Source organism: Sander lucioperca, chromosome 23 (genome assembly GCF_008315115.2).
Source record: "Sander lucioperca isolate FBNREF2018 chromosome 23, SLUC_FBN_1.2, whole genome shotgun sequence".
Lineage (NCBI taxonomy): Eukaryota > Metazoa > Chordata > Actinopteri > Perciformes > Percidae > Sander > Sander lucioperca.
The window spans coordinates 4,348,916-4,365,283 of NC_050195.1; the positions used below are offsets into that span (position 1 = coordinate 4,348,916).

At 43.1% G+C, this 16,368-nt stretch overlaps 1 protein-coding gene across 3 annotated transcripts in view; it reads right to left on the minus strand.

The window, feature by feature from the left end:
* LOC116062280 (piezo-type mechanosensitive ion channel component 2-like) overlaps nucleotides 1-16,368 on the minus strand; it is an 87,130-nt gene that overhangs the window by 7,485 nt on the left and 63,277 nt on the right. For 2 of the 3 annotated variants that reach the window (XM_035998135.1, XM_035998136.1), the window contains exons 31-48: nucleotides 16,214-16,279; nucleotides 16,025-16,134; nucleotides 15,729-15,849; nucleotides 15,399-15,470; nucleotides 13,020-13,186; nucleotides 12,651-12,909; nucleotides 12,218-12,464; nucleotides 11,857-12,135; nucleotides 11,491-11,592; nucleotides 11,261-11,417; nucleotides 10,992-11,174; nucleotides 8,990-9,170; nucleotides 6,959-7,058; nucleotides 5,516-5,663; nucleotides 3,971-4,058; nucleotides 3,653-3,779; nucleotides 3,306-3,464; nucleotides 2,590-2,737 (exon numbers count right to left, since the gene is read on the minus strand). In XM_035998135.1, the coding sequence (XP_035854028.1) occupies nucleotides 2,590-2,737; nucleotides 3,306-3,464; nucleotides 3,653-3,779; nucleotides 3,971-4,058; nucleotides 5,516-5,663; nucleotides 6,959-7,058; nucleotides 8,990-9,170; nucleotides 10,992-11,174; nucleotides 11,261-11,417; nucleotides 11,491-11,592; nucleotides 11,857-12,135; nucleotides 12,218-12,464; nucleotides 12,651-12,909; nucleotides 13,020-13,186; nucleotides 15,399-15,470; nucleotides 15,729-15,849; nucleotides 16,025-16,134; nucleotides 16,214-16,279 (2,714 nt within the window). The remainder of the gene's footprint in view (nucleotides 1-2,589; nucleotides 2,738-3,305; nucleotides 3,465-3,652; nucleotides 3,780-3,970; nucleotides 4,059-5,515; nucleotides 5,664-6,958; nucleotides 7,059-8,989; nucleotides 9,171-10,991; nucleotides 11,175-11,260; nucleotides 11,418-11,490; nucleotides 11,593-11,856; nucleotides 12,136-12,217; nucleotides 12,465-12,650; nucleotides 12,910-13,019; nucleotides 13,187-15,398; nucleotides 15,471-15,728; nucleotides 15,850-16,024; nucleotides 16,135-16,213; nucleotides 16,280-16,368) is intronic. The other variant, XM_031316931.2, reaches the window with a different exon arrangement.

The following is a 16,368-nucleotide window of genomic DNA, read 5'->3' on the forward strand; positions in this document are numbered from 1 at the left end:
TCGACCGAACCCTACTTTCCAGCACCTTGGAGTAGACTTTACCGGGGAGGCTGAGAAGTGTGATACCCCTGTAATTGGCACACACCCTCTGGTCCCCCTTTTTGAAAAGGGGAACCACCACCCCGGTCTGCCACTCCTTAGGCACCGTCCCCGACTTCCACGCAATGTTAAAGAGGCGTGTCAACCAAGACAACCCCTCCACACCCAGAGCTTTAAGCATTTCTGGACGGATCTCATCAATCCCTGGGGCTTTGCCACTGTGGAGTTGTTTAACTACCTCAGCAACTTCCACCAGGGAAATTGACGACAATCCCCTCATCATCCTCCAGCTCTGCCTCTACCATAGAGGGCGTATTAGTCGGATTTAGGAGTTCCTCAAAGTGCTCCTTCCACCGCCCTATTACCTCCTCAGTTGAGGTCAGCAGCATCCCATCCTTACTGTACACAGCTTGGATGGTTCCCCGCTTCCCCCTCCTGAGGTGGCGAACGGTTTTCCAGAAGCACCTTGGTGTCGACCGAAAGTCCTTCTCCATGTCTTCTCCGAACTTCTCCCACACCCGCTGCTTTGCCTCTTTCACGGCAGAGGCTGCAGCCCTTCGGGCCCTTCGGTACCTTGCAACTGCCTCCGGAGTCCCCTGGGATAACATATCCCAGAAAGACTCCTTCTTCAGTCGGACGGCTTCCCTGACCACCGGTGTCCACCACGGTGTTCGTGGGTTGCCGCCCCTTGAGGCACCTAAGACCCTAAGACCACAGCTCCCCGCCGCAGCTTCAGCAATGGAAACTTTGAACATTGTCCACTCGGGTTCAATGCCCCCAGCCTCCACAGGGATGCACGAAAAGCTCCGCCGGAGGTGTGAGTTGAAAGTCTGTCAGACAGGGGCCTCCTCCAGACGTTCCCAGTTCACCCGCACTACCCGTTTGGGTTTACCAGGTCTGTCCAGAGTCTTCCCCCACCCTCTGACCCAACTCACCACCAGATGGTGATCAGTTGACAGCCAAGCCAAGATTCTCACTAGATATTTGGGAGCCCCTCTGTTGTGCAATTTGTAGAATAGCTTCTTATGATTTACACGATCAAAGGCTTTAGAGTCATCAATAAAACACATAAAAATTGTGGAATTATGCCTGTTATACAAATCTAGAACCTCCTTTAAGGCAAAAATACACACATCTGTGCCATGTTTAGGTTTAAAGCCAAACTGGTTGTCAGAGGTCAGGACAAACTGCTCCAGCCTGTTCAGTATAATCCTCTCCAAGACCTTGGATAAAATACTGGCCAGAGCTATAGGCCGGTAATTATCCAAGCTGTTAATTTTCCCAGCTTTATCTTTGATGATAGGCACTAATGTGACAGATAAAATAGAATCAGGTAAAATACCACGGGCTAACAACCCAGTAAAACAAATAGCAATTAGGGGACAGAGTTTTCTACTCGCAAATCTTAAGTGCTCCGCAGATATCTTATCCATACCACATGCCTTATTATCTTTTAGCATCATAATTGCATCATTTATTTCTTGAGTGGGTAACATTATTATCAATGTTACCCACAATAAATGAGTTACTTTTAACACAATTAAACAGCTCATAATAATGTTTCTGCCACAACTGAGTAATTTTCTCTGAGCCGCTGACACCCTCAATGTTCGCTGGTAACAATGTTTTACAGTTATTCATTCTTTTGATTTCTTTCCAGAAATGAATAGGACATTGCAGCTTCCTTGCAGGAGAGTCAGACCTCATTGTATTTTCATTCCTCTTAATGGAACGTAGAGCATATTTAAATTTAGCATTTGCATGTTTCTTATAATCAAATAAGGGACCATGTTTATGCCTGCCTGACTCAACCCATGCTTTGAAGGCCCTTCTTGCCTCAGCATTTATCTCTCTTCATACACATACCTACACATACAGACACATACATACATACACATACCTACATATACATACACATACCTACATATACATACACATACCTACACATACATACACATACATACACATACCTACATATACATACACATACCTACATATACATACACATACATACACATACCTACACATACATACACATACCTACATATACATACACATACCTACATATACATACACATACATACACATACCTACATATACATACACATACCTACACATACATACACATACCTACATATACATACACATACCTACATATACATACACATACATACCTACACATACCTACACATACATACACATACCTACACATACATACACATACATACACATACCTACATATACATACACATACATACACATACATACCTACACATACATACACATACCTACACATACATACACATACATACACATACCTACATATACATACACATACATATACATACATACACATACCTACATATACATACACATACCTACACATACATACACATACATACATATACATACACATACATATACATACATACACATACCTACATATACATACACATACATACACATACCTACACATACATGCACATACCTACACATACATACACATACATACACATACCTACACATACAGACAGACAGACAGACACAAACCTTCTCAGATTCCCTCCAGCACTTCAGGACGAAGCAGTGAGCATAGATGTCCTCCACACAGATCCAGGAGGACAGAGACAGAGTGGTGTCCGTCCAGACCCAGTCCATCACCGCCCTGAGCTCCGTCAGGAAGGGAACCAGACGGAAACTACAGACAGACAGGTCCAGGGACAGACAGACAGAGAGGCCGGGAGGTTGAGAGACAGACAGAGAGAAAGACAAGTCGAGAGACAGAGAGACAGAGAGGCCGAGAGGTTGAGAGACAGACAGAGAGACAGAGAGAAAGACAAGTCGAGAGACAGACAGAGAGACAGACAGACAGAGACAGAGAGAAAGACAAGTAGAGAGACAGACAGACAGAGAGACAGACAGACAGAGAGAGAGAAAGACAAATAGAGAGACAGACAGGTCGAGAGAGAGACAGAGAAACAGACAGGTCGAGAGACAGACAGACAGAGTTCAATGAGTAATGTCTGGGAACATTTTGGTGTTAAAGTGATCATTCTCTCAACAGAGTCTGGTGTCACATGCTTTCAGATGTTGAAAGGTATTTTCTCTTTTAATCAAGCTGTTGCTTTTGCTGAGCTAGGCTAACAGTACAGTTCAATTCAATTTTATAACAGAAATTCCAACAGAAGTTATCTCAGGACACTTTCCAGATAGAGTAGGTCTAGGCCTTTATGCTAAGCTAGCCTAAGTCTGGCAGCTGGACTCACCCCTGAAACAGGAAGAGGTTAAGGTAGTTGTAGCTCTTCGTCAGAAAGTTTCCCAGAACTCGAGTCGGGTAACCAGATCGAATCTGATAGGCCGACAGACCGAAGTACACGCACTTCACAAAATACCAGAGCTGAGCCACCAGGTTCTGATTGAAACGTCTGGAGAGAGACAGACAGACAGACAGACAGACAGACAATGTTAATATAACTTTACAACTGATTGATGTTACTTTCTGACCAGTTAAAGCTAAATGTATCTGAGATGATATATTATTATATTGAACATTATGACCAGTTCTCTGATTCATTATGTTAACAAGGCAGCAGAGGAAGGTGAGTTACATTACCTCTCAGTGACCGTCGGCAGGATGAAGAACATCCAGAAGTGAATCCCAAAAACCAAAATCACCTGGAAGACCAACTTCCCCAAAACTGTCTTCCTCAAATACAGAGCCCTGTCTATCACCATGGTGCCTGCAGACAGACAGGGGGACATTGAGACATCTGAGCAAACAAACAGACGGTACAGAGGTAAACGGACAGACAGAAAGGTAAATAGACAGACAGACAGGTAAACAGAGACAGGTAAACAGACAGACAGACAGGTAAACAGACACACACACACACACAGAAAGGTAAACAGACAGACAGACAGACAGACGTACCAAACTGGATCAGAACCATCACCAAGAAAGCTTCAGGAACTTGGTCTTCTGAGAGGGAGGAAGTGATGTCAGCAGCTGCAGAGTGTTTCTGAGAAAATAACATAACGAAACAGAATTAAACACAATTAAACACAATTAAACAAAATTAAACATAATTAAACAAAATTAAACAGAATTAAACAGAATTAAACGGTTCAAATGTTATGAAAGGGGGCGTGGCCTGATTACGTGGGCGTGGTTAAAGTATGGGGGGGTGGCTCAGTATCACATGTAGACCACATATTTAGCCTGGTAAACCCTGACGAACTTCCGGCAAATTTGAGATTTGCTCTGCAAGTCAGTCTGGCGAAGGGCCCATTCAAACCCATTTCCAATGTCCCCAAAATCGAGACACCAATCATAACCGTTGAGGCGGGCTTTACACCAATCATAACCGTTGAGGCGGGTTTTACACCAATCACAACCGTTGAGGCGGGTTTTATACCAATCACAACCACTGAGGCTTTACACCAATCACAACCGTTGAGGGCTTTACACCACTCACAACTGTTGAGGGCTTTACACCACTCACAACCGTTGAGGGCTTTACACCACTCACAACCGTTGAGGGCTTTACACCACTCACAACCGTTGAGGGCTTTACACCAATCACAACTGTTGAGGCGGGCTTTACACCAATCACACACATTGAGGCGGGCTTTACACCAATCACACACATTGAGGCGGGCTTTACGCGACGACAATAGCGCAGCGACAGCGAGCAGCTTTTTGTTTACATTCAACATGACTGCTACCGTAGCGCAGCGTCACCCAGATCTTTGGTCTGATTGGTTGAAGGACTATCCAATCATCAAATCAAACTGTCAATTAACCTTTCCTAGACCCCCCACTCTCAGTTGCAACTGAGAAGGGTCTGGTGTCAACCAGGCTACCACACATTATAAGTTTCATATAAATCGGATGTTTGTCATATAAGGCAGATCTCCTGTTGCCAGCGGGGGGCGCTATGACCAAAAGTCAACATTGGCCTGTAGGTGTCTTCAGGCCTGGACTCTTGTTGATTGTGGGAAATTTCAAACAGATATGACAATGTACACTGTAGTTACAGCCACTTTCTCGTTCATCGCTAAACACTCAAAATGGCCGCCACGCCCACACCGTCTGACGAAAAGTTTTTCTTTTAATAACTTTTCATCTTTAAGGTGTTGAGAAGATACAGACCAAGTTTGAAGTCCATCGGATGAAATCTCTAGGAGGAGTTCGTTAAAGTATAGCACCTTGACTTTTAGGCCTACTTCCTGTTGCCACTAGGGGGCGCTATGACTTTAAGTAAATATTGGCCTTTATTTGTCCTCAGGGTTGGACTCTTATGAATCCTGAAAAGTTTCGATCCAACTGGACAATGGACACTCAAGTTACAGCCACCCACTAATCCTAACCCAGAATTAAACAGAATGAAACTAATAAAACTGAGTCCATTCGGGTAAATAAAGTCTCAGCTTGGAGTGAAACGTGATGTGATGCAGTCAGTAAATAAAACTTTACTCCGAAAGCCCAGAAGCCGAAGACGATGATGATGAAGTCGACGGTGTCGGCGAGGAACATGAGGACGTAAACATCAGTGACGGCGCTGTATTCTGGTTGGACGAGAGCTCTGAAGAACTGAAGGACCGGATGGTAAAGAGACATGCACCTAGCAGAGAGAGAGTTCAAACTTTAACACATCAACAGTTATAACATAAAATAGTAACTTCATCTATAGAACCTAACATTATTCATAGTCATGAACAACAGAAAGGCTTTTAGTCTTTTTAACACATTCAGTAGAAAAACAACTTGTGTTGCCAACTATTATCAATGGAATATATATAGTATAATAGAAAGCAGCTAAAGCCTGTTTGAAGTCGTTAATGCTAGTTTGCATCATAATAACAGATTTGTCACTAGGTATTTCTTGAAAAAAAGTCAATTGTTACGAGACAGGGGAAAATAGGACCCAAACGCGGAGAGCAGGCAGGCAGGCAGGTGATGGTTTGAGCTCAGGGATTTATTAAATAACAAAAAACGGCAGCACAGAGGCTGTAAAACACGAGGAAAAACTCAGAGGGAAAAATACAAAAAAAAGCACAAGGCTGAAACAAACTGACAGAATATAAACTAGCAGAATGAGGAACTAAATCCACTGGGTAACGAGGTAACGAGGGGAAGGTGACACAGCAGGTGAGACACATTAGGAGAGACAGGGTAATCAACAAAGGTGGTAAAACACACAGGAAGTAAAACTGGACATGACAAGACAGAAAACAGACTATCAAAATAAAACAGGAAACAGAAATACACAATACACAGAACACAGTCAATACAGGGTAAACAGAAACCTACAGGATACATACAGAGATGTATAAACAAGGCAACAGAAATGTATAAACAAGGCAACAGAAATGTATAAACAAGGCAACAGAAATATATAAACAAGGCAACAGAAATGTCCATAACCATCACATCAATAAATGTTTTAAAAGTCACCAAATCTAGCGAGAAAGATGTTAACGTGTGTAAAGGAAGATAAATTGGGAGCATCCAGTTCAAAGTTAAATCAATAAAATGAACATATAGTCTTATTTGAGACTTCAAATTAAAAAACATCTTTAATGTTAATTTATAACTCAACTATATTCATAAAATAAGTGAGATCAGCGTTGATCTCAGAGATGTTTAGATACGAGATAATCTCCATCTGCATTCCCTGGGCAGGTAGAAAAAAATTAATAAAACCATTAATGGAATTATTACAAATTCTACGTATAGGTCATGTAAAAAGAGCAGCATTCGTCAATAGTTGGGTATAAATCATGAAGTATTTTTAGATTGGTTTCTCTTGCCTTGTTTAGGAGGCAATAACCTCATTGTCGTACAGTTCATATCTGATAAAAGAGTCACAAAAACAAGAGTGTTACTGGACAATGGCTAGCTTTAGAAGTAGCATACCTGCTAACAGAGTACTTCTTGGCTCTGATGGAAAGTTCTCTGAGTTTCTCTAGCAGCAGATCAAACCTGCCGGGTGGCTGAGATCTGGAACTCACGCTGCCTGAAAACACATGAAGATGACAAGTTAACATCAACAGTAGTTCCACAATAATTCATTTATTTGTCAAATTTCTACTGCTTCTCCAGGTCCAGGACACAGTGACAAACTTCCCCTATCCCTGTTCTACCGCTCGATCCAGATCAACTTGTGCAGCTCAATCCTAACAACAGACAATCCTATACAAATACGAAAGGAACTAGGCCACAAGTAGAGAGACAGACTTTCTTCACAGCAAAGTAGAGGGTGACAATTTTTCGGGACTCCCGCGGGTCACATGATTCCCGCGGGAGTCCCGCGGTACGGGAGTAAATTTCATTGTCGGTAACGTGTTCGGGACGGATCAAGAATAGAAATCAACGGGAGCGGGACGGAGCCGGAGATTAAATTAAGAAATTACGCTGCAATGTGGTGAGTGCGCTCAAAGACTGCGAGGCATTTGGTTTTAGAAAAGAGAACCACATACGTTTGTTGATTGGGAACACCGTGACCTGAGGGGGTCTCCATAACCCCCCAGCAGAGAGAGAGACACACGGCTCTGCAGCGCTGCATTCACACAACTACAGCAGCAGAGGAGAGGAGCTGCTCTCACTCCCTCAGCCATCACTGCAGCTGTACACACACACACACACACACACACACACACACAGACACACACACACACACACACACACCCACACACACACACACACACACACACAGACACACACAGACATACACACAGATACACACACACACACACACACACACACACACACACAGACATACACACAGACACACACACACACACACACACACACACACAGACACACACACACACACACACACACACACACACACACACACACAGACATACACACACACACACACACACACACACACACACAGACACACACACACACACACACACCCACACACACACACACACACACACACACACACACACAGACACACACACACACAGACATACACACACACACACACAGACATACACACAGACACACACACACACACCCACACACACACAGACACACACAGACATACACACAGATACACACACACAGACATACACACACACACACACACACACACACACAGACACACACACACACAGACATACACACACACACACACACACACCCACACACACACAGACATACACACAGACACACACACACACACACACACAGACACACACAGACATACACACAGATACACACACACACACACACACACACAGACATACACACACACACACACACACACACAGACACACACACACACACACACACACACACACACACACAGACACACACACACAGACACACACACACACACACACACACACACACACACAGACATACACACAGACATACACACACACACACACACACACATACATACACACACACACACACACACACACACACACACACAGACATACACACACACACAGACACACACACACACACACACACACACACACACACAGACACACACACACACACACACACACACAGACATACACACACACACACACAGACATACACACACACAGACACACACACACACACACACACACACGTTAACGCGTTAAATTTCCCCGTTGTTGCGTCCCCCAGAGACCGTGATCATGGTGTCACCATCTCCCCCAGAGACCGTGATCATGGTGTCACCATCTCCCCCAGAGACCGTGATCATGGTGTCACCATCTCCCCCAGAGCAGGCTGCAGCTGGGCTGCCAGTCGCATGGCAGTTCGTGAAATGGTAACATTACAATTTCGTGGTGACCAGCACAAAATAAAGTAGAAAATTGTTTCCCTGTACATGAATCAATAGATCAAAATAACGTGGGTTGGCTGTATGATGAGGTGGAAGATTCCTCTGTAACTTGTTATCTACAGCCTTGCTGTGTTTACGTTATTTAAATCTACCTGCAGGAGAGCGCAGCTGGGTGGAGCTGGAGCGCGTCCGCCTCCGGCCGCGTCGGCGCAGCGTGCTGGCGGAGCCGGCCACATCGATGGAGGTAGCACCGTGGGCGGCGTCAACCTGGTTGTCGTGGTGATGGAGAGTGTCTGTCTCCGTGGCAACATTCTGGTCCCACAGTCCGTGGCACTAAGGAGAAGAAAAATTATGCACTAAGTTAGTGTTTATATCATGAGTATGACCAGTGTTGGGCAAGTTACTTCCAAAATGTAATACATTATCGATTACTAGTTACTGTCATTTGAGAGTAATTACTTATATTACAATATTACTGTCTCTGAATTGTAATGCGTTACACTACTTTTGCATTACTTTTGAGTTACTTTCACCAAAATAACAGGGGAAGTTTGATTTGGCAGCTAGCTTGTGAATTTCACCACCGGTTCAATAAAGTCTCCTCTTTATCCACTTTAATACATCATAGATTATTCATATTTTGTATAATTAATATAAATATGCAAAGTAACTAAAGCTATACAAAATAGATAAGTAAAACGTATAATAGGCAAGAAGGAGAAAATGAAAATACTCAATTAAAAGTATGGCATTGTTGTAAAATGTTTGTTTATAGCACTTCAATAAGAAATTCATGTTGTTTAGGTTAAAACACTCTAAAGGAAATGTTCAATTATAGTGTGATTAAAACTCACTATTAACATTATTTACAGTACTTGATTTACAGCTGATTTGTGAAAAGGTAGCCTACACAACCTTATTTAACAGTAATTTAGTTTTACTGCGAACCGTCACAGGAAGTGCTTTTATTTTGAAGTAGGCTACACGGAAGTTGTCTGTTGTGTAGGTACTCTTGCTAGCTTACTGAGAAGCAACATGTCCGTCAGGCTCAAGTTGTTCACTTTCTTGTTTGTAAAACTGCAACATATTGAACAGTAAATGGTCACAGTAAAAGACAAGCGCTTTTGGTCGTCATTCGAAGCCATTCCACTACAGGCAGAGTTACTCTCCACGGCTGATAAAATGCAGTGATATTTACGTGTAGCAAGCCTCAACATTAATTCCTGACATGTTTATATCTGTCAGCCGCTGACGTACCGTCACCTGTTGGGACATACATGCTGTCCGTACCGTCACCTGTTGGGACATACATGCTGTCCGTACCGTCACCTGTTGGGACATACATGCTGTCCGTACCATCTCTGGTTCTGGTTCTGACCACGGGAACAGAAACAGGACAGCTCACTTCAACGCAGCGTAATAACTCCTGAAAATAATATCCATCTCGCAAATGTATCTGTCTCTGCAGTCATCTCAACCATCGAATACAGCGACAGGAAAATAATATGGCTTTTTTTTTTTCCTGTGAAGAAATGTGTCGCGGTGTTGGTGAATTCTTAAAAAAACCAATGCACCACTAAATGTTGCGTTAAAATGTGTTGTAACTCGCGTTACTGAGATTGTAACGAGTATAATATTACCGAAATTTAATTAGTAATGCGTTATATTACTGCGTTACAGCAAAAAGGAATACATTACTGTAATTGCGTTACTTTTGTAACGCGTTACTCCCAACACTGAGTATGACTAGGTAGAAATATAATTTAGTGTTTATATCATGAGTATGATTAGGTAGAAATATAATATAGTGTTTATATCATGAGTATGACTAGGTAGAAATATAATATAGTGTTTATATCATGAGTATGACTAGGTAGTAATATAATTTTGTTTGTTTTTAACCTTTATTATTGCCCTGTAGTAATATAGTTTTGTGTTTTTAACCTTTAGTATTGCCCTGTAGTAATATAGTTTTGTGTTTTTAACCTTTAGTATTGCCCTGTAGTAATATAGTTTTGTGTTTTTAACCTTTAGTATTGCCCTGTAGTAATATAGTTTTGTGTTTTTAACCTTTGGTATTGCCCTGTAGTAATATAGTTTTGTGTTTTTAACCTTTAGTATTGCCCTGTAGTAATATAGTTTTGTGTTTTTAACCTTTAGTATTGCCCGGTGGTAGAACAAAGCGAGCAGCTGCAGAAGGTCGTACAGGACGTAGCCTTCCTTCTTTTCCACGCCCAGGATGTTCGGGGGGTGGAACGGTTTGGAGCGGTCCACCTCCAGCTTTTGGTTGAATGGAAAGAAACCAAACTGGAAGAAATACTTGATGACGATGGTAACCTGAGGACACAAACAGGTAGAATGATTGTTAAACATTGGACCTTTGACAGATTAAATGTTAAACTGATGCCAGCAGCAGAGTAAACCTCAGTGTAGATGATGGCCGTCATCCAGAAGGTCTTACTGGGTCGAGGGACGGACAGCGTGGCCCACAGAAACACCAGAACAGGAAGTACCAACGTTAGACAGCTGGCAGACACCATGTGGTTCAACACGATGACCAGGTAACACACCGTCTCCGACCTGATAACAGAACTGTTTGAGTATCTTAGCAACACCAGAGGAACCTGTGAGTTACCTGAGGTGCAGAGTTTACCTGGCTGCGATGATGTTGTAGAGGGCGTAGCATAGCTGGAGCAGCTGGTGTTGGTTGGCATAGAAACAGTCTGATGCCTCGAGCTCCACATTGTGGAAAGTCCTGAAACAGAGTGAATCACCAGCTGGTTAAAGTCAGTAATTAAATAAGTAAATTTATTTACACAGAGTTTTTCACAGATAAAAAATACATACTGCTTTACTTAAAATATAAAACGAAGGGTAGGCAAAGGTTACAGGGTAAGGATCTCAGTGACTCACTAGAGACCTGGGCCACACGCTAATTTCCACAGACTTTCATTCTTGATCACCGCTAAAAGCTGAAAAAGAAATCCTCAGATTTCGTTTGGGTCTGCCCGTGACTCACCTGTTCCTTAGAAGCTCGCTGGCTGTCAGCTCCTGAGTGCGAGAATGCAGCAGACAGGAAGTGGAGGCCGAGTCGGAAAGGAACTCACTCCTCTCCCCCGGTGTCTGAACCAGCAGCCGCCTCCTGAATCCCTCCCCAGGGTCCTCCTCCTGTAGGTCCAGACCCAGAGCCAGGCTGTAGGAAGGGGGGAGGAGAAGGGAGGACGGGGAGGTGGGGGAGGAGGAGCTGGTCTGAGTCGGCTGTGTGTCAACAGGAAGTTGCTGGTTTGAGTCTTCACCACTATTCAAACAGAAAGAAATAATTAATATAATCTGTTGGAACAGATGACCTTTGTTATGTTTTGTGTTCCCGAATGACCGACCTGTGAAAACGACTCTCTTCCTCTGAAGAGGACGAACATTCAACTCTCTCCATCCTGGACAGTTTGGGTCGCCATCTTTGGCTGGTTTTAGTCACTAGGCATTCTGGGCAATATTCACCTTCTGGGTCATCTTCTGCTGTTGCTGTCTGTGGTTTAACTTCTGAGGATGGAGCCTCCACTGCCCCCGAGGTTTCCTCTCCTGTAACTGGTTTGACTGAAACAGGTTCTGGTTCTGTTGTATCAGGACCTTCTGCTCCTGGTACTGGTTCTGGTTCTGGTTCTGTTGTATCAGGACCTTCTGCTCCTGGTACTGGTTCTGGTTCTGTTGTATCAGGACCTTCTGCTCCTGATACTGGTTCTGGTTCCGGTTCTGGTTCACCTGGACCTTCTGCTCCTGATACTGGTTCTGGTTCCGGTTCTGGTTCACCTGGACCTTCTGCTCCTGATACTGGTTCTGGTTCATCTGGATAATCTCTTCCTGGTTCAGCCTCTGGTTTCTTATCTGCTATTTGACCTCCTGCGTCTTCTTCACAAGTATCAGAACCCAATGCCTCTTCCTCTTCCCTTCCACTCTCCGCTGAGGTCTGCCCCTCGGCCTCATGGGTACTGTAGTTCAGGCCTGACTCTCTGGAGCTTTTCATCATCTGTTCTTGGTAGTAAACGTGGATTGCCTCTCTGGAGGGAACATTACCCTGAACAAACAATTACATATAAAACAAGTCAACTCACACAGCCATGATACGCAGGACTCCTCCATCATCTTGTAGTTCCAACACTTCCTGCTGTAGTCCTGAACATGTACCTGCTTAGCCTGCTGCGTTAGCATACAGCGCTCAATGCGGAGGACCGTGGAGATGTCGATGTGTTCCTGACACAGACTGCTGAGCCAGGTAGTCAGAGAGTCCAGCAGAGCCGACAGCAGAACCCAACAGAACCGCATCGTGTTGGAAAAACGACGCAACACCGTTTCTGAAACACATGACATCACCTGATGACACCTGCCACGTTTTCAAAGAGACAGTGAAGGTGCTTCTACGCTTACATTTATTTTACTAATGAATTTAGTTTGAGACTTTTAAACCTTTGTAATAAAAGTTTAGGTTTAATTGCATTATTAATACTAATAAAAAATCCAGCTGTTGAACAGAGACTTCCTCAACATTATGTCATGTGACTCGCTCCATATGTTTAAATAAAGATGTTCATTAAATAGTTAATTTTATGGATATGAATGAAACCCAGTCATGATGAAGTGAGTGCTCATGCTTCAAGACAGTTGTAGTTGTTTCTGTTCTTACAAAGCATATAATCGTTATATTACTTTGTTAAAATCACAGAGGTTTTAGTTTCTTATATCAGCTGCTGCAGTGAAAACACCTGGGGTCTCATTTATAAACGTGGCGTACGCACAAAACGGGGCTGAAAATGTGCGTACTCCACTTCCCACGCAAAGGTTGTGATTTATAAAAAACTAACTTGACGGGAGAATGTGCTGCCCTAAACGCAAACTCTGACCCATGCGTAGGCACATTTTGGAGACAAAATAGGAATTGGTGACGCAGATGGTGAGGTGGTGAACTGAAGTCAGACTGCAGAAAGTAAATGGGAATAACGATTACTCGTAATATTTTCAAGTATTGATGCCTCATGCACATTTTTTCACTCCATATCATCCACATTACCATGAAGATTAAATCCAGCAGTGTTATTTGCGCTTGTACTGAGTGATAATTGTTCCATAAACACCTCCAACTCAAATCTTACATAAAAATGTGTTCTTAATATTTAATCGGCGCTGTCTCGCCGTCATATTGTCCGCTACGGAGCGCAGGAGGAGATGGCCCGGCTGCATGGATTACAGGATAGCATCAAATACCCCTATCTAATGAGATAACGACAGAACACAGTGTACATAACTAAATATCTGTCTTTAATACTGAGCATATATCATCAAATGTCAAAGTCTGGAAATACAGCCGTTAAGTTCTCGCACAATCGTTACCCTTAATGTCCTCGTTATCAGTCCGCACTTTAAGACTGTTCATAACTAAACCTGCATGAAGAACAGTGTGTTTGCCTATTAAACTTTCTTTCATCTTCAAATTGTATCTAGGGGTAGGGGATACCACTAGTTGATGCTGTGTTGGCAACAATCACAAATTGTTGTAAACATATATACTGCGATGACCCCGTGCATAATGCTGCATGATGGCACTGCTGGCCCTGCAGGAGGACTACGCTAACGGAAGAATCAGGAGAGAAAGAGACTTCAGGGACCATGACGATGACTGGCTAATATGACGATTTAGATTCCCTAAAGCTGAGCTCTTGGATCTATGTACTGAATTGGGTCCAGTAGAGAGGACAACGCGCCGGAACCGGTCCATCCTGGTCCATCCCGGTCCAAATACAGGTCCTCACCACTCTGGGGGAAACCGGCTGTTTCCAGAGGGAAATGTCAGACAGCTAAGTGTTTTTTTTTTTTTATAAATATTATATATAATCTTCAACTTTATCACTAAGGCTTGTTTGGATATAATATATAGTTCTATTAAATCTTATTATATAGGTCTGGTATATCGAAGCTGTCCCCGAGTGCCGTAATGCCTGCCATTTTGGACATATTATTAATACATGTAGTTATAGATCAGGTTTCCCTACACTGTGCAAGAACAGGCCGAAATTATAATTCAATTTGCAGCAATTCCTGAATGTCTGAGAAGTTTATTGTTGTTTCTCTGCCAGTCATCATGATTTGGTGTAACAACTGCCAGGTCATTCATATACTGATCAGCATTCATGAGGTGCTCTGCATTGACTATTTAGGGTTAAAAATGGGCATGTACAGGGCGGGATAAGAGGCGGATTCACATACGCACACTTGTAGGTAATCTCTGATTTATAAAGGGAACATTGCTTACAGGTGTGTGTAAACACGGTTTTATAAATCTGACCTTTTTTTTGCCGTATGCCATTTTGGGCTTTTGGGCGTACGTACACTTATAGTAAGGATCCTACGCACAGTTTTATAAATGAGACCCCAGGAATACAAAGTATTGGCTACTTGCAAGTGTGAAAGAACAGACGCAGGAAGTGATGTAAGAATGTGACCCTTTTTTCGAACAGACAATCTACACTTGTATGTGTGAGTGAAATGCTGAATACTATGATAACCTCCTACCTGGTCCCTCCTCTTTCTCCTCCTCTTCTTCATCCTCCTCGGTCTCCTCCGTCACTTCTATAACTCCCGCTGCCGGAGAGGTGGAGGCTGTTAACGGTTAAACCCATATGCAGATGACACCTAACTTTACATTTACTATCTCTGGATAACAAAACTTTGGACCGTTTGGCTTCTTTTTTTAAATGTGTATGTTGGGTTGTGATCATATCATTAAGAAGAACTGTCATCTGGAGTCCCAAAACACTGATAGAGGTTTTAATCTGTCCATGTTTGAACTAACCACTAACCCTTTCTTCCTGTCTATTAATCCTCGGTTCTCTTCCTTCTCACCTTCTCTCTTCTCCTTCTTCCTACTCCTTCGTTTAGAGGAGTTTTTCTTCCACTGTTTCTTCTGGTTGCTGCGAGCTCTCATTGCTGTTCTGGAGTCTGTTATCCAGGCATGATAAACAAACTGACAAATACAGACAGAGAGACAGACAGACAGACACACAGAGAGACAGAGAGACAGACAGACAGACACAGACAGACAGACAGAAAGACAGTCGGTTTGACTATTTTATACTTAAATGTACTCAGAACATTGTTGTAATTTAGATCTTCTGACACCTTTACATGCTTCTTCTCACCTGGAAGGCTGATTTGTCAGGTAGTTCCTCCTCCTTCTCCTCTTCTTCCTCCTTCTCCTCCTCTTCCTCACTGTCTGTCTCAAACAGGTAGTAGTCACCACTCCTCACCACTGCAGAAAGACAGACAGGTCAGACAGACAGACAGACAGACAGGTCAGACAGACCGACAGGCAGGTAGGTTGGACTCACTGGAGGTGTGGTTTACCCAGGGTCTCCACCACTTTTTTCGTTGCTGACCCTTCTTGGTTTCCGGACCTAAAAACAGAAAATAACATTTAGTCATACTGCGACTGACACTACATATTCCACACTGTTACCATGACAACAGATATTTGTTTACAGAC